At 44.1% G+C, this 19388-nt stretch overlaps 1 protein-coding gene across 1 annotated transcript in view; it reads left to right on the forward strand.

The window, feature by feature from the left end:
* LRRC8C (leucine rich repeat containing 8 VRAC subunit C) overlaps positions 1-17583 on the forward strand; it is a 54550-nt gene extending 36967 nt beyond the window's left edge. Inside the window, exons 2-3 of the mRNA XM_053249105.1 lie at positions 1442-1583; positions 15099-17583. Coding sequence (XP_053105080.1) covers positions 1446-1583; positions 15099-17369 — 2409 coding nt within the window. The 5' untranslated portion in view covers positions 1442-1445 and the 3' untranslated portion in view covers positions 17370-17583. The remainder of the gene's footprint in view (positions 1-1441; positions 1584-15098) is intronic.
* Positions 17584-19388: the final 1805 nt, after the last annotated feature.

Below are 19388 nucleotides of genomic sequence, written 5' to 3' on the forward strand. Positions count from 1 at the left end.
TAATGCTACCTTACCAGAAAGGTATCTGAAATGCCAGTGAGGGCAGGGAGATGGCTATTTGGGGCTTTTAATCACTGTAATTGTTTAATTGTTGTTTTAAAATGTTTTTAAATTGTTAATTGTTATTATATTGTTTTTAATTTGTTTTTAGCTCTTTATTGTTTTAGTGGTTTGTTTTAATTGTAAACCGCCCTGAGCCATTTTGGAAGGGCGGTATATAAATCAAATAAATACATAAATACATAATGAATAAATAATAATATCCTATGCACTGCCTTTTTTGTGGGGGTGGAGGGGGCAGGAAGCTCTGTCCACAGTCCAGCACATTAAGGCTAGTTTATTTGTTTCCAGAGTGGTGTGGTTTTGACTGTTTCCTCCTCCTCAGTGCTGGATTTAGACAGAGTTCTGTTGCCAGGGGAAAGAGGCAATCCTAAGATGTGAAAAACTGGCAGGCAGAACATTCCCCGGTTGGGGCTGGTAGCTGGATTGAACTGATGGGCTTTGTATTCAGTAGGTCTGTTTACATGACCCTAACAGGGTTGGAAGAGTGGCCAGCCAGGGCGAGAGAGCCATGTGTGCTCCGTCCCAATCAGCGCTCGTGTAGGACAGGTGCGGCCAACCCACATTCTGCCTCGAGCATTTTATCAAGAATGGTCAAAATGTCATCCTGCCGGGCTCCTGGCTTCCACATGATCACTCTTCCCTCCTCCTACCTTGATCTTTTTAAACACATGACTGCCAATCGGGAGCTCTCTTACCCTGTGCTGGGCACTCTCTCACACGGCTCTCTCACCATGGCTGGGTGCTCTACCTGTTTAAGGTCCCATGAACAGCCCTATGTGTTTTAGAATGAGGCCGATTCCACCAAAGCATCTCAAGTGAAAGCCGAGTTTGAATTCTAAGAGAATTCTGTGGGGAAGAAAGAAATAGGGAAGGAAGCAGGAGTGGAGAGTAGAAGAAGACTGTTGTCAACATGTTGTCAAGACATGTTACAACTTGGAAGTCTTGGCCTGTTGGTCATGGAACTTCCAGGTTTGGAGGAGCAGTTGACATAATCCTTATAAGGCTCTTAGCAAATTAGAAAGCCAGTCTAGCAACCAGCCACAGCCTGAGAGACAATGAAGAAACATGGGAAGCTTTGATGCTACCCAAGACCTTCAAAGTTGCTAACTGGCACCTGGGGGTTTGGTAATTGCAGTGGCTGACATCTAGACGAAGTTACTCATAAATAGTTCCATTGAAGTCATGACTAACTTGTCCCAATAATTTCAGTGGGATTCTCATGAGTAACTTAGTCTATGTGTCAGCCATTGTATGGGATTTGCTACAGCTTCACTGAATAGAAGAGGAAAACATAACAAGCCTTTCCCCACTAAGTCATACTGAATGGCATGTGGATTAAAAAAAATCTAACCATTCACCCTCCTTCGCTGTCTTTCAGAACAATGATTCCTATCACGGAATTCCGCCAGTTCTCAGAGCAGCAGCCAGCCTTCCGGGTGCTGAAGCCATGGTGGGATGTATTTACAGACTATCTGTCCGTTGCGATGCTGATGATTGGTGTGTTTGGTTGCACGTTACAGGTAAACAAACAAGAATACTGCCTAACAGGAGCTATCAAAGACTTGTGCAATGCTTCAGATTTCTAGGTGCCAGCACAAAGTTTTGGAACAGCTAGATGCTCATATCCCGCTCCCCACCCCACCCCAACACCGCCACCCCCACCCCCACCCACCCCCAATCTTGTATTGGTAACTGTTATGCGACAGAACAATTTCTAAGCAGAACACTTTATACCAGTGGCCAGCCATTTCAGCAGTGTGCAACAAGTCAAATTCAAAGTATGACATAGCGCTGGTGCTCAGGACAAAACAATGCAGCAGTCTCTCAGTCCATTGGGATGTGGGGTTGGTATGATGTTGTCAGTAGTCTATGGAGCTGACAGCAAGAGTAGCACTGGAGACAGTGAGCAAGAGTACAGATCTGACCCTGCATCATAGCCAGGCCTCTGGGCCACCCTGCTTCAGAAATGCCACCAACACCCACTTCTCATGCTGCTAGATTAGCCATTCATGCTTTCTACTCTATTGCAAATTCAAACAATTGCTGCACCCAGATTTCTGCCCATTATTGTGACACCAAACCTGACTTCATTTTATTGTGTATATATCCTGCCTTTCTTCTGTTATGAAGCTCATGGCAGCTGCATAGAGTTGCCAGCATGGGCATCACCGTGTGTGTGTGTGGGGGGGGGGGGGGGCTGTTTGCCCCCTTGGATTCAGCCTTTGACAAGTGAGAAGAGCAGAGGCTGTGGCGGCAGCGGAGACTGCAGTGATTGGCAGAGTGGCTGTAGAGATGGAATGTCACATTCACAGCACACAACTACACACGAAGGAGGGCGGGCTCTGGAGTGGTCCTCTAGCTGGATGCCAGGTTCAAGCCTCCTCTGGCTTTCTGAGGAGAAACCAGAGGAGCCAGATGATGTCCAAGCAGCCAGCAAATGTGCTGTTGCCATGGCCTCTTTCCAATGCAGAGGCTGGCACAGTTAGGGCTCCAGGTAGAGCAGCTGCTGGTGGGACGGAGGTGGGGGGGGACGCCCTGCAACTAGAGGTCTGTTTGAGTTGCCCAGCTGGCCACTGTTTGCCACAGGGAGGTAATAGAAAAGTGACTTAGTCTGTTGCAGCAAAACCTCGTTATGCTTTAAACATCTTGTAACACCTTGAAAGCTTAACATGTTTATTTTAGTGTTAAATATTTATTTTTCATGGGTTAGCACCCATTTCATCAAATGCATGGTGTGATACAGGTGAAACTTGGAAAATTAGAATATTGTGCAAAAGTCCATTAATTTCAGTAATGCAAATTAAAAGGTGAAACTGATATATGAGACAGACGCATTACATGCAAAGCGAGATAAGTCAAGCCTTAATTTGTTATCATTGTGATGATCATGGCGTACAGCTCATGAAAACCCCAAATCCACAATCCCAGAAAATTAGAATATTACATGGAACCAAGAAGACAAGGATTGAAGAATAGAACAATATCGGACCTCCGAAAAGTATACAGTGTACTGTGCTTGATTGGCCAGCAAACTCGCCTGACCTGACCCCATAGAGAATCTATGGGGCATTGCCAAGAGAAGGATGAGAGACATGAGACCAAACAATGCAGAAGAGCTGAAGGCCGCTAATGAAGCATCCTGGTCTTCCATAACACCTCAGCAGTGCCACAGGCTGATAGCATCCATGCCACGCCGCATTGAGGCAGTAATTGCTGCAAAAGGGGCCCAAACCAAGTACTGAATACATATGCATGCTTATACTTTTCAGAGGTCCGATATTGTTCTATTCTACAATCCTTGTCTTCTTGGTTCCATGTAATATTCTAATTTTCTGGGATTGTGGATTTGGGGTTTTCATGAGCTGTACGACATGATCATCACAATTATAACAAATTAAGGCTTGACTTATCTCGCTTTGCATGTAATGAGTCTGTCTCATATATCAGTTTCACCTTTTAATTTGCATTACTGAAATTAATGGACTTTTGCACGATATTCTAATTTTCCGAGTTTCACCTGTATCCTCAGTTGGTGCGTGCGAGCACACACACCCCTTTGCCCCCCTCCTTCAGAAAGTTCCTGCGGATGCCCATGAGGTGGTAACCTATCCAGGCCACTGACCGGACCCAGACCTGCTTAACTTCAGCAAGGTGGCTGAATCAGATTTCCTCAGACAATAACTGAAGGCTTTATATACAATACATTGATATAGAGGCCTTGGATGGAGAAGGGGTTAATAATATAAAAGAAATTGTATTATATACATATACAAGATGAAAAGATTTAAAAACAAAAACAAAAGGAAGTGGACTGTTTTGCCTAGTCACTAAAATTCACTCCACTTAAAAGACCTTACAATGTTTTTAGAAGTTGAGTAAGCTCCGAATTTTCAGAGTCCCACAACCAAAGGGGGAAAGGGGAATGATTAAGCAGCTCAGTCCACTGCATCTTAGCTTGGTATTTTCTTACTTGATACAGTTTGACAAAGCCAAGTTAATGCTAGGTTTTCATTCCTTTCCCCCCATTATTTATTATTTGATATTTTCTTAAGTAGCTTGGATTATTTGGAAACAAAATATTTTTGCTGTTTACCACTTGGCAGTCTCTAGAGTTATTTTTTCCTCCCTGTATTTTTCTTAGAGATGGCATAAGCCTGTTTGTTTTATTGAACACCCGTATAATTAATACATGGTCTCAAAAGCCCAAAAAGGAAAGCTTTAACTGTGCCTTTTGACTAATAATGTATAACATTTTCTAGGGATGTGCAAATTGATTGGGGTACAAATAGATTTGTACCTGAATCTAGCTGATTCGGGTGATTTGGAGACAAAACAAATCACCCCTCTGGTCCATTGGCTAGATTCAGGTACAAATTGAATTGCTCCTGATTCGATTCAAATCGATTTGAGATTCGGATCCCTTCTATTCATTCCCCCGGATTCCCAGCTTTCATTTTTTAAAAAAGCTAAGCTCTAGCCCTTGTAGAAGTGGAGTTATGGAGCAAAATGTGTGGTCACTCTTTCAAGTGTTTGGATTCTTTGTTGTATAATATCTTTCCCTCAATGAATCCCTTCATTACACACATTCATTTCTTCTCTTCATTTTGACTGTCTTTTCGACAGTGCCAACTGTCAACTGCCATGTGCCAACTACACCCCACTCCCACCCACAAAGCAGTGGGGTACTACTCAGTTTATGTTCTAGGATTTTTTCCCCAAGTGCTTAGGCTCTTTGGTGTCTAATAACCTTTCCTCATAGTGAATCCCTATGAGGATTCATTACACACCAAAGAGTCTAAACACCTCAAAAATGCCTAAAATATAAACTGAGTACCCAGTGGGTTGTGGGGTAGTTGGAACATGGGATGCCTCTAATTCTCCACCCCCACCTGCAAAGCAGTGGGGTCAAAATGAACAGAAGAAATGAAGGTGTGTAATAAAGACACCAAAGAATCGAAACACTTCAAAAATACCTAAAAATAAATTGAGTACCCTAGTGTGTGTGTGTGCGTGTGCGTGTGTGTAGTGTTGACACTTGGCAGTTGGCACTGTCCAATGATAGTCAAAATGAACAGAAGAAACAAAGACGGGACTCATTATGAGGAAAAGTTATTGGACAACAAAGAATCTAAACATTTCAATATTCCTAAAAATTAAAATGAGTACCCAACTGCCTTGCAGGGCGGCGGGGTGGTGGTGTAGTTGGCACATGGCAGTTGGCACTGTCCAGTGACAGTCAAAATGAACAGAATAAATGAAGGTGTGCAATGAATCCTCATAGGGATTCATTATGAGGAAAAGTTATTATACACCAAAGAATCCAAACACTTGAAAAATGACTGAACATTTTGCTCCATAACTCCACTTCTACAAGGGCTAGAGCTTAGCTTTTTTTACAAAAATGAAATTTGGGGTTCCATGTTAGGGTTAGGATATGGCAACTTTGATTCCCCATTCTTTCCTATGGTGGAAATGTTCAAAATCAGTAAAAACTAAAGAAATTAATTAAAAATTAACCAAGCGTTCCACTGCCTTGAAATTTGGCTGGTAGGTGGCACCCATGGGGACCTACCCACCACCCAAATTTGGTGCACCTAGGCCCTTGTTAAGTGGCCTGAATCAGTCCAAATCCAAAGCAAAGCAAATACAAATAGAATCTAGGATGATTTGGAAGGGATAGATTTGGATACAAAACAAATCAGGGGTTGTTTTGGGCACAGATAGAATTAAAAAAAAAAACACCGATTGGTGCACATCCCTGATATTTTCCCCTAAGGGTTAGCTGGAGGTTGTAACAGCAACAGAGTGTCAGGACTTATGGCAGACTTTGCAAAAATGTCTGGAGTTTTAAGAGAGGAATCTGCAGAATATCCTGTTGAACTCAGAGAATTGTGGAGATTTGTAACTGGGCTGTATTCAATGGAGACATTCTGCCAAAATGTACTGGGCATTATAGAACCACAGTGTTATCCTTGAGATAGCAGCTTGAAGTTGGCTTTACTGCAGCCCATTCACACGTCATGCTTAACACTCATGCATTCTGTGTATAGTGTACACAGGTACAGCAGTACACTTATTATCTGTACTACCCTTTTGAGGGACCTCTACACAGGTCCACTTTTTAAATGAGCACAGGACAATCACTTTCACAAAAACATGCAAGGGTACAGACATCTGAATACAGGCATACCATAATGTCTGAATAGTGCTTTCCCCTTCCTCTACAGTTACATAGAGCCTGTAGCTTATCTTATACATTATACTGGAAAATTCGCTTTTTAGTCACATATTTAAAATGCTTGTCTATTGGTTTTATGCCAGTGAAGAGTTGAGCTTAACACATTGTTAAGTCCTAAAACAGCTGCTGCATTGGTGCATTACCAACTGTCTTATATGGCCCCATTGACATGTAATGGGAAACCAGAGTTAAAGGGGCCAGAGGTTGCCAAACCTGAATGTCCAAATGCATGAAACTCCAGTCCTGTCTGGAAAGTGACCCGAGATATTTCTCAACAAACTCCAGTTTGAATCCTTGGGTTATAGTGAGTTTTGCCACTCCTACTTGAGGTTTCCAGCTGCCTGCAGTGTGGCCAGATGAGGAACTGCAGTCTGGGCTGTCTGAAATGGGAAGTGAGAGAGGAAGCTCCTTCCTCTCTCCTGCTGTGATCAGCTGTGCGGGCTGTCCTTCATGCAAGACGGAAGCCTGCACAGCCAGTTCCCCCTCTTCTTGGCAGTCTCCCTAACTGCAGAGAGCCTCCTCTCCATTACAACCAAATGTGGAAGGTGGGGGTGAGGAGCAGAACTGTATGTCCATTGGACCCACAGTTCCATGTTATGTGTGGATGGGGACTATATATAACTAGCTTAACCCGCACAGAGCATCTGCGTGCTAGTACTTGATTGCTCCCCTCACGCCCTGCCACAGCCCATCTTACCTCAGAGATCTCTCCACCCTCACCTGAGCCGCACTCCTGCTCCTTGTCCTCCATCCAGTTGCTTCCATCCCCCTCACCCCTCTTGGTCATGGCTGCAGTGTTGCTGGCACCTATTGGCCAGGCTGCAGCCCCCTATCCCCAGAGACCTCCCCACCCTCACCCGAGTCCCGCTCCTCCCCACAGGAACAGCAGCAGCGGTTGACTGGGCCCTTCCTCACTGCCGCCGCCATGGCAGCTCATTCACCTCGGGCCACTGACAGGCCCGGCCCCATTCCTTGCCTGCCTGCCTGTGCCAATGGCCTCGGTAGCCCCAAATAGCAGCAGTGGTTGACTGGGCCCTTCCTTTCTGCCAATAGGTGCCGCCATGGCCGCTCGTTCCTCTCAGGCCACTGACAGGCTCGGCGCCATCTCTTGCCCTTGCTTCTTTCTCTCTTCCCCTCCCTTGTTTCTTTCTCTCTCCTCCACTCGCTCTTCCCCTCTGTCTTTCTTCCCCTCCCTTCTCTCTCTCTCTCTCTCCCTTCCTGAGTTAACAGATCTTGTTCATCTTGTTTCCTCATCTAATTCACACAACGGCAGCCTCTTTCTGAAGGGGCTCTTTCCTCCCTTATAGCCCCTCTCTTCACAGACCCCTGCCCACTATCCTCTTATATATTTATAAACTGTTAATTCCAACTGTTACTACTTGGAAGATGTTCTTGATTGTAGAGGAGAAGAATATATATATTATTCTCTTCTACAATCAAGAACATCTTCCAACCAGTAACAGTTGCATTCCAACTGACCTTAACCATCACAGGCTCCTCCTCCCTATCTGCATGTGGAATCCCCACTGCCCAATCACCATGGTGCCACAGTCTCCTCCTCCCTATCTACATATGGAATCTCCACTGCCCAGTCACCATGGTGCTTCTGCTCTCACAGCCTCCTCCTCCCTATCTGCATATGGAGTCTCCACTGCCCAATCACCATTGTGTTTCTGCTCACGAACTCTTGCGAGAGCTGCCACACACGGGATTAGCCATGGGTATGCCTGATCCTCGATGTTTTTGAAACTGATTATATGACTTATTGGCTCAGTTCATATGGCACGTTACTGGTCCAAACCACAAGCTTGAGCATTTCCTCTTCCTCTAGTGCACCCAGCTTCATAGAAGACTTCCTGGCTTGTTAAATAAGTTTAAATAAGATATCTGATATCAATAAGAGAGCAAACCAGAAACTGTGATTTTGAATACTGTCTACAAAGCAGGATTGCAAACCATGGTTTGATCCTAGTTTGTGATCCTTGTTTGAAAGACGCACTCCAATCACAGTTCCTGGTTCATATGTCAAAGAAAATGATGGTTTAAGCAAAGCAGGAAGTCTTCTATGATGTCGGGGGTGGAGAGGGGGTGGCAGCACATTGCCTCTTGAGTATGAACATACACCCCAAAGTGCAAGAGTATAGATTCTCCTACCGACAGGAAAAAAATAGTAAAGTTGTTGCCTTTTCTCTGTGTCTTTGGCTGATTGCTTTTCCCTATGTCCTGGGGAAGAAGCATACCTCTCCACAATATTCATGAGTTTCTCCCTGCCTTCACCGAAGATTGATTTCTATGAGATAAGAATGGATAAGCATAAAAGATCTTGGGCATAACAAATTATTTTTAATTGGGTTCTATAAACAGTACCTTCATGCTATATATGGCATGAACTGTTCATATTCTCCCCCACACTGCATTCAGAAGATCTATCTGTCTTCCCCTGAACTGGCAGTCAGAAAAGAGTGCAAGTATGAAATTCTTGCCTCTATAAACCTATATTTATAGTTGGTCATGGGCCAACTTGTGTTTCCATCTAACATTTGTACTTTAGACCTATCCCAGTCAATATGTGCATTTACCACAATCCCATCCCCCTTGCATGCTGTTTACCAGCTGAGTCTGAACTTTAACTTGTAGGGGAAATGTTGGGAGAAAATGTTTGCATGGGTTTACGGGGAGCGGAATAGGAAGATCTAACAATACTGCTAAGAAAATCAGCCAGAGCTGGAAATCCTTTAAAGGAAATTCATGGATACATCCCACCCCACCATATCACTTATTCTTGCACGGTGCCAGGGATCTTCATCCAGGGACCCAGATTCACCACCATGATTTCCAGAGGAGGAACTTGCTGGCCAGCATTCTGTGTGTGGGCATCACAGTTGTGAATGGCCAGATGGTGGTATTGAAGCTGTCATCTCACAGGTGTCACGTGACACCAGGAGCCAATAGGATTCTACTACCGGGTCCTATAAAAGCTGCTGACTGGCCTGGCTTCTTCATCTGACAGATATCACTCAGGGACAGACTGAGCTGCTCTCAGACTGCCCATCCTAGTTTACCTGCTTGACTGCCTGTCTAGCTCCATCATTAGCTTGCCTCCAAACACCAGGCCTAACAGTTCCCTCTTCTTCCACCACCAAATTGTCTGTCTGTCGGAAGTGTATGCCCATCACAGATGTTGATATCCATTATATAGTAATCTTATTGCATGAATATACTGAAAATTCATCTTATTCAAAGCTATATAGTGGCAGCCAGGGTCTTTTGTTTGTGCAGTTTCTTTTCCTTGTTTCTTTTTTTGCTGAAATCAGCACACTTAAAAAGTGAATGCAGCTGAGGCATGTGAAAATGCAAATCTCTGCATTCCTGCTTATTGCAGGTTAAGAAACTCCATTGCTAGCTAGCAGGCTGCATCCTCCTCTGAAATAAATTGGATTGTTCAGCTGGCATAAATCTGCAGTCACTTATAATGCCAATAGCTGATCCAATGCATCTTCTGAAGTGTCACTGTTATTGATCATCATACTAAATATTTAATTTAGAGGGCAGAATCCTGCAAAGTATTTGGTTTCCTGTTAGACATATGAGAGGTGAAACCACTCGGGTTGCCTCAAGCAACTCATGCAGTTGTGCATGGCAGGAAAATTGTGGGTTGCACAATGCTCAGAAACACTGGATTAACTCTACTAGGGACTGAAACCCTTCTTTTCTAGGGGACTGGCTAAATTCAAGCACTGGCACAGAGAGTTTCTTGATGCAATATCTCTGCTACAACTAGCTTCTCATCCTCTTGTGTGGCCTTGTTTCTTGGCAAGGTTGTCCCATTTGTCTTGGACATAGTAGCCTGGAAAAGACATCGAGTCATTGGTCTGTGTGGCTGTTAGCATAGTTGTTGCCAGCAGGTAATGATGTGTTATGGTTGTTCCTTGTAGCTGGCAGCTTGGCATAGAGAGTGCCCTGAAGGCACACCGTGCAGCTCTGCTGCTGAAACTACGCAGGTCTGAATATGCATTCATTCATTTATTCATTCATTCATTCATTCATCCATTGGGTATCTAAAGTGCCTGATATAAAACATCTCCAGGAAGATTAGGAAATGGCCTGGGAGCCCTACATAAACTATTCCAAACTCCCACTGAAGGAAAAGACTTGACTAGAGGTTTGCACAAATCATTATTTGTGATTAAATTTAACCTTGAATCAAATAACAAAAATTTGAATCAGTTTGTTGAACCAGCCGGCCAGTGCTGGCCGGTTCAACAAAGTGATTCGAAAATTCATGATTCGCCCATAGGGAACAACCCCATTATTCCCCATGGGTAGGTCCTATGGACACCAAAGTGGGTTTTGTGGTAGGGCATAGTCATAAGCTCAACTACAGTGATGTCTGCAGCCACATTTTGACCGAGTGAGTATACCTTGCAGTGTGGAGTGTAGACTACAGAGCAGAGCAGTGAGTGAAGCACAAGTTACTTTTAGTCTCTCAAGGCCAGACATGGAGCTCATCATCTCAACAGAAATCACCATTAAAATATTACAGAGAGAGCGTGAGAAAGTGCTGAGCTGCCACTGTCCAATGCCATAACACAAACCAAACTACAACTCAAAAGAAGGAAGGCAAGCACCCAAGTTCTGCTGTTGTCAATCCAGCAAAACCAGATAGTTAATAATAGCAGCTATAGCACAACGTATTATATTCAATGCAGAGAAAAGAAAACCACAAAATCAAATCTTCCTTGATTCCTTCCTTCCTCCTCTCCTGATGTGTCCTCCTCAAGGGTGCACTAATGGCTCTCTCTGACTCCCATGCTCTTTGAAAACATTTTTAAAATTCCCTTCGTTTTTGTCCCCACCTCCTCCCTCCCCGCAGTCAGTGGGGGTACAGTTGCCCATGTCAACACATTTGAATGGCAACAAGCCAAGCAAGAAACAAGGAGATCTAAAGCCAATCGGAGGCCAGTGCCAGAAAACCAATCAGCAAGGAGGGAAAGCCTGCCAAAATGTCTGCTTGAAAAACATGAACTGATTTGCGTCAAATTGGGGCCAATCTGATTCTAATGCAAATCAGCCCTTTTATTTTAAAGGTGATTTGATTTGCATTACAATCACGTGAATCACACAGATTTCAGCACAAATAGATTCACACACGAATAGAATACCTAGAATAGACACATCCCTGCACATCCAATAGCACATCCCTAGAATATGGACACATCCAATAGCACATCCCTAGAATAGACTAACATTAGTTTGTGCCCCTGATTATAGTTGTGTGGCTGCCTGTAGTGCTACAGCACCCACATGGTCATTGTGACTAAGAGGAAGGAAAATGCATGGTGGCTGCATCCTAGTTGCTAAGCTTCTAGGATATATTCTAGTTCATCTTTACAGCCCTAAACAGTTTGGGAGTGGGATATCTGAAGAATAGTCTTCTCTAGGGATGTACAAACTGGCTCGACCTCGGACCGGTCTGACATCAAACTGGTCCATCTCAAGGGCTTGCCCTCAAGCCGGACTGGACCTGGTTCAGCTCAAAGTTGAGCCAAACCCACCAGTCTGGTTCAGGACCGGTTTGGGGTGGTTTCTTTTCCTTTAAGAACAAAAATGGCGGACTTACCACCATTGCTGGGCTGCGGGGGGGGTTCTTGCTGTCCCCCCACCCCTATTCATTTTTGGCTCCTTACGGGCCATTTTTGGCCTGTAACAGGCCTCTCTGCGGTGGCAGAGGCTACTTTGGAAGCTGCCGTGCATATGACCATTGGGCCTCCAAAATGGCAGAGAGGCGGGCCAAAAATGGCCCCAAAGGGGGCCAATATCTGAAGAATAGTCTTGGGGGCCCAGCAGAGGGGAAAATTAGGAGTGACTGGGGGCACAGTGGAGGGGGAACATCAGGACACACACACACATCTGTGGCTGTGATAGCACACACACACACACACACACACACACACACACACCCCTGGAGACCAGCAAAGGCAGTATGTCTGCCATTTTTGTTTAACTTTTTTCCCCTCCCCCAAGCCGGGCCCAAACCAATTCTGACTAGAGCCAGACCGGGCTCAGCTCCAGTGTGCACAGAACTGGACTGGATCTGGTTCAGTTTGAGTCTGGTTCTACTTGAGCTGAACCAGGTTCTCCAGTTTTGTGCACACCCCTAGTCTTCTCTCATATGAACCTGCCCATATGTTAAGATATGCTGAAGAAGTCAATATCTCACCAACATCTGAAGTGGATTTGGTTGGACCGTGGGAATACAGCCTTTTCTGTGGTCATGCCCAGAGTTTAAAACTCCTTCCCTAGGGAATCTTATTTTGCCTCCCCCACTCAGCTTTGTTGACTTTCCTCAGTGGTGTTCAAATGCATTTGTTTCAGCAGGCTTTCAACTTGCCTAGCAGCTGTTTTTATCCCTGCTGTTGTAATTGATTTAATTGATTGTTATTAACTGTGGTTTTATCTTTTTAATTGTTTTGTTAACCTACTTTCCATTAGGCTTATGAGATCACCCAGCAGTGTGTGTGTGTGTGTGTGTGTGTGTGTGTGTGTGTGTGTGTGTGTGTGATCAACTTTGCAATGCCTGGACCAATATGAACCAAATTTGGTACAGTTGTAAGGACACATAGGGACACCTCAACAGCATAGTTTGTGATGAAGTCATCTACTCCAATTCAAGATGGCAGACGCGTGAACATTTGAAGCACAAGTGGGCTAGCTTGTGAACTGTCTAACCGATTTGAACCAATTTCCTAGGTGTAGGGACACAAAACACTCCCCAGTTCTTGGACAAACACTCCCCACTACAACTGTAGGGATATATAGGAACACCTCAGTGGCATAGTTTGTGATGATGTCATCCACCTCAATTCAAGATGGCAGATGCGTAAATGTTTGAAGCGCAAGTGGGCTAACTTGTGGACTGTCTAACCCAGGGATTCTCAAACTTGGGTCCTCAGGTGTTATTGGACTTCAACTCCCATAATCCCCAGCCTCAGTGGCCTTTGGTTGGGGATTATGGGAGTCCAATAACACCTGAGGACCCAAGTTTGAGAATCACTGGTCTAACCAATTTGAATTAAATTTGGTACAGTTGTAGGGACACATAGGGACACCTCAATGGTGTAATTTATGATGATGAGATCCACCCCAATTCAAGATGGCAGATGTGTGACCATTTGAAGCACAAGTGAGCTAGCTTGTGAACTGCCTAATTGATTTGAACCAATTTGCTACAGGTGTAGGGACACATAGGGATGGTTCAAGGGCGCAGTTTGTAATGATGTCATTCACCCTGATTCAAGATGGTGGACATGTGAACGTTTGAGGTGCAAGTGGGAACCAATTTGGACCAAATTTGGTACAGATGTAGGGATAATGAAAGGAAAGTAGGCAGATTAGTTCTTACTAGAACAACTTGTTTTATGATGTGTTGATTGTGTTTTCATGAGCCACCTTGTGCCAGTGGAAAGGCAGGTACAAATATTTATATTGAATAAATCAATGCTTGCCCTATACTTTTCTCCCAGCCTGCTTCTTCCAGATGAAGAATTTAGAGGAAAAGGGGCACAACTGGAGTTAAGATACCTGGCTCTCTATGGCCAGTTCTCCAGGGAGTGGAATCTGGGTGCCATCTACAGTGCCGATTTTAATGAAACTTATCATGGGGGAGCAAGCATTTAACACATTTGATAGCGGGGGCCGTGCAGTCCCCGGAAGTTCTAGAATGCCCCATGCCTGGGAGGCTGCTCGCAGCCTCTCTGTCGGGGGTCTACACATGTGTCGCCACGCACCGTGACTACACATGAGCACAAAACAAGGTTAATGGAGCAACCACTAAGTTAACCTTGTTTAAGGGGGCTGAGCTCCCTTAGCCCACTTTTGGGCAATTGTGGGAATAGCCTCACTGTGTTCCTTCTCTCCTTGCAACAACAAAATACTGTAATCTGCTCTGAACCATTGAGAGAAGAACTTAAGAAGCACCTTACTGGATCAGGCCCAAGGCCTATCTAGTCCAGCGTTCTGTTTCCCATAGTGGTCCACCAGATGCTTCTGAGAGGCCCACAGGCAAGAGATGAAGGCATGCCCTCTCTCCTGCTGTTGCTCCCCTGATATTGGTATTCATGGAGCAGACTGACAAATATGATTTAAAATGCATATGTTTATACCACAAATATTTATATACTGCTTTTCAACAAAAGTTCCCAAAGCAGTTAACATATATACAAATAAATAAAATGGCTCCCTGCCCCCAAAGGGCTTACAATCTAAAAAAGAAACATAAGACAAAAACTGGCAACAGCCACTGGAGTGATGCTGTACTGGGGATGGTTAGGGCCACTTGCTCTCCCTCTGCTAAATAAAGAGAATCACCACTTTAAAGGGTACCTCTTTGCTCAGTTAGAAGGGGAGCAAAGTTATCAGTTTGTTTATTTATTTATTGGTTTGTTTATTTTATACAGTGGCTAGAAGAACCCCACAACATATTACAGTAAAACATACATTCATGAAATGTATTAAAGTTTTTTAAAAGACCATATATACCTATATTCATTCATGCAATAAAGATTTACAGTGTTGTGAGTATCTCTGTCCATTGCGATTGGTGTCTGCTTCCAACATGAATAGATAAAATGCCAGCTCATATGATAGCCCTGTAGGTGGCATAATCCTTATTACAAAGGTAAGTACTTCATGGGCAGAAATGCTTCTTGGAGGCCGGACACATGTACTTTCCTCCACTGTATTCATGTTCTTACAAGTTATATATTTTAACCCTGTTTTTTGTTTGCATGCATTTCAGGTTATGCAGGATAAGATCATATGCCTTCCAAAAAGAGTCCAGCCTTCACAAAACTACTCACACTCCCCTGATGTGTCAAATGTAGTCTCCAATGCAACTCCATTTCTTCCGCCCAAGCCATCTAGTCCTCCTGCCACTGTTGAAATGAAGGGCCTAAAGACAGACTTGGACCTCCAGCAGTACAGCTTCATCAATCAAATGTGCTATGAGCGGGCCCTGCATTGGTATGCAAAATACTTCCCTTACCTTGTCCTTATACACACTCTGATCTTCATGCTGTGTAGCAACTTCTGGTTCAAATTCCCTGGGTCAAGTTCAAAGATTGAACATTTTATTTCCATTTTGGGGAAGTGCTTTGACTCCCCTTGGACAACAAGGGCTTTGTCGGAGGTATCTGGAGAAGACTCTGAAGAGAAGGACAACAGGAAGAACACCACCAATAGGTCAAACACCATCCAGCCCAGCCCAGAAGGAACTTTGGTCAAGACTCAGTCTTTGAGATCCATACCTGAAAAGTTAATTGTGGATAAGGGGACACCAGGAGCACTGGATAAAAAAGAAGGAGAACAAGCCAAAGCATTGTTTGAGAAAGTGAAGAAGTTCCGGTTGCACGTTGAAGAGAGTGATCTTCTTTATGCCATGTACGTTCGCCAAACAGTGCTGAAAGTGATTAAATTTCTTATCATTATTGCCTATAACAGTGCACTTGTTTCAAAAGTTCAGTTTACAGTAGATTGCAATGTTGATATACAAGACATGACGGGATACAAGAACTTTTCCTGCAATCACACCATGGCACATCTGTTCTCTAAACTTTCTTTCTGCTATTTATGCTTTGTAAGTATCTATGGACTCACATGTCTGTACACTTTGTATTGGTTGTTTCATCGCTCTCTAAAAGAGTACTCTTTTGAGTATGTCCGGCAAGAGACTGGAATTGATGACATCCCAGATGTCAAAAATGACTTTGCTTTTATGCTCCACATGATAGACCAGTACGACCCACTTTATTCCAAAAGGTTTGCTGTGTTTCTCTCAGAGGTCAGTGAAAACAAACTGAAGCAGCTTAATCTAAACAATGAGTGGACTGCCGATAAATTGAGGCAAAGACTGCAGACAAATGCTCATAACCGTCTGGAGCTGCAGCTGTTTATGCTGTCTGGACTTCCTGACACAGTATTTGAGATTACGGAACTTCAATCATTGAAACTTGAAATCATTCACAATGTCATGATCCCAGCCACCATTGCACAACTTGACAATCTCCAGGAGCTCTCATTGTACCAATGTTCAGCAAAAATACACATTGCGGCCTTGGTGTTTCTGAAAGAACATCTGAAAGTCTTGAATGTCAAATTTGATGACTTCAGAGAGCTGCCACATTGGATGTATGGACTCAGAAATTTGGAAGAGCTGACCTTAATTGGTTCTTTGAGCCATGACATTTCCAAAAACATCACCTTGGAGTCTTTTCGAGAACTTAAGAACCTTAAAGTCTTGTACATTAAAAGCAATCTATCCAAGGTCCCACAGTCTGTGGTCGATGTTTCAAGTCACCTTCAGAAAATGTGTATTCATAATGATGGCACTAAACTGGTGATGCTTAACAATCTCAAGAAAATGGTCAACTTGACAGAGCTGGAGCTGGTGCATTGTGACTTGGAGCGCATTCCCCATGCCGTTTTCAGCCTTGTTAGCCTCCAGGAATTAGACTTAAAGGAAAACAATCTCAAATCGATAGAGGAAATTGTTAGCTTTCAGCACCTTAGAAAACTTACAATCCTAAAGCTATGGCACAACAGTATAACCTATATCCCTGAGCACATCAAGAAGCTTACCAGTCTGGAACGGCTTTCTTTTAGTCACAACAAGATAGAGGTGCTCCCGTCCCACCTCTTCCTTTGCAACAAAATCAGATACTTAGACTTGTCTTACAATGACATCCGATTCATTCCCCCTGAAATTGGAGTGCTCCAAAGTTTACAGTATTTTTCAATCACGTGCAACAAAGTGGAGAGTGTGCCAGATGAGCTATACTTTTGCAAAAAGCTCAAGACATTGAAGATTGGGAAGAACAACTTGTCCGTTCTCTCCCCTAAAATTGGGAATCTGGTACTGTTATCCTACTTGGATATTAAAGGAAACCACCTGGAATTTCTCCCACCAGAGCTTGGCGAGTGTGGAGCTCTAAAAAAGGTCGGCCTGGTGGTTGAGGACGCCTTGTTTGAGACTCTGCCTTTGGATGTCAGGGAGCAAATGAAGGCAGAATAACTTCTGTTTCCTTAGTTACTTTAAAGAAACATGCCTCTACCGAATGCCTTGTGCATAACTAGCTAGCCTGAATATGCCTTTCAAGTATGTTATTTTTAGTCTTTTTGACACACAGTTTTCTGTATGGATACGTTTGTATATACCTATGTTTATAGATTTTTTACACGCTTCTTTCCCCCAGTGTTGTAATTTTAAATTTTTTCATTTCCCCTGATACTGTGTTGTTTATTTTGTACCGGTAAAATCTAGGGTTTTTTAAATGTCTGCCTTAAAACAAAAAATTGGGTTAGTTCATATAGGGTCAGCATGTTTCGAGGTATATTATGCAGATAACACAGAAGTAGTCAATGAATGTATGGTTTCTATAGCAACTCTAATCCCTTCCATTGTGCTTTGCAAACCATCTAATCCTTGGATAAATCCTTGGAGGTGGTAAGTAACCTCTGTCTTGTTGTTATCAGAGGTGTGGGGAATTGTAGTCATAGCAGGTCAGAATGCCCTGTTCTGGAGGCTTCATCTTGGCGATCAGCATGGCAGCCCCTTGTGTTTAAAGGTGCCTTCTCATTGCTGGCTATGGATTGAGAATAGGTGGTTTCACTGGGCCTCTGCTGCCATTATTGGCAAAAGAACCCTTGCTCTCTTGAAGATTCCAATTTATTTAAAACCAAATTAAAATCATGCTTTTGGCTAGGATTCAGCTTTCATTAGTGAAACCATGTCTTTGAGTCATCGTCTCCCTGTCTGGGATTCATGGTTGCAACCAGAGGCTCCGTTAGAGATTCCCACTAACAAAAGGCTATAAATGTATAGATGCTTAGTTTTTCTTCTCTTTCATATTTATTGGTGCTCCCAGATATCATCAGTGAAACTTTGCAAGTTGCAGTCGTGTGTGTGTGCGCGCGCTGACGAATCTGCAGCAGTGACCTTCCTACCATGAATATATCGAAGCTATTCACTCATGCAAGCAAAACCAGGCTAAGGAAGCCCAGCCCAGTTTTGCCTATGTGTGTGTGCTGCCAGGATCGTGCCTGAGCTCAGTGGCAAACCCGCTTCCAGGGCCACCCTCTTAAATGGGGTCAGGAGAGTGAGCACTCTCCTAATCCCGTTTTACTGATGGTCTGCCAGGTCAGGCTGGGGCTGGCAGATTGCGGGGCTCTTGGCTGGCTTTGAGGAGGGGAGGAGGATCCCCATAATGCATCGTGCCCTTGCATGGTGCATCATGGAAGTTCCAGGGGTGGGGCAACGCATCCCGCCACCCTGATCCTTCAATCTACCAGCAGAAGCCGGCAACAAGAAAAGGATTGTCTGTGGGGGAGGTAAGCTTTTGAGGTTTCCTCCCCTCGCCCCTTCGAGCCCTTCTCACGGATCATGAGAAAGCACTCCCTGTATGATTCTCTATATCATAAATATGTGTGTGTCAGTTCTATACTGTTTAGATTGTCATGACTCCCCCCAAAAGAATCCTGGGAATTGTAATTTGATGAGGAATTGAGAATTCAGTTATAAATTTTGTAGCTTCCCTCACAGAACTACAGCTCCCAAGATTCCCTGGGTGGGGAAGAATCCTATTACCTCCCAAACTGTAAAGCAAAGTTCTGTTAGAAATTCCCTAGAAGCCTTCCATGTACATAGCCAGTGGATGCAGTTGCACACATATCTTCCTCCATTTAGCTATACTCACTGACCCACTAAACTGGCTGGATGCATCTTTGGATAGGGATAGGGATACACATCCCCTGTCTGGGGCCACTAGTTGTTAACTGTGACTAGAGTTGGTTAGTGGGGCCGTTCACATTCCTCCAAGAGACGGGCACTATAGGCGCCTACCTCTGTGTGTGGCCAGGCTGGAAGGAGCCTGAGCTCACACACAAGCAAGTAGTCCAGGTTAAGGGAGAGCTTGCTCCCTTAATCTTGGCTAGCAGCCGGGCTAGGCAGCACTGGCTCACAGGGATTGGACCCCATCCCAGCGGTTCTCACGTGCCGCCTAACCCAGGCTGGGCATAAGAACGGCCTCAGCAT

The sequence above is a fragment of the Hemicordylus capensis genome, chromosome 4 (genome assembly GCF_027244095.1).
Source record: "Hemicordylus capensis ecotype Gifberg chromosome 4, rHemCap1.1.pri, whole genome shotgun sequence".
NCBI lineage: Eukaryota > Metazoa > Chordata > Lepidosauria > Squamata > Cordylidae > Hemicordylus > Hemicordylus capensis.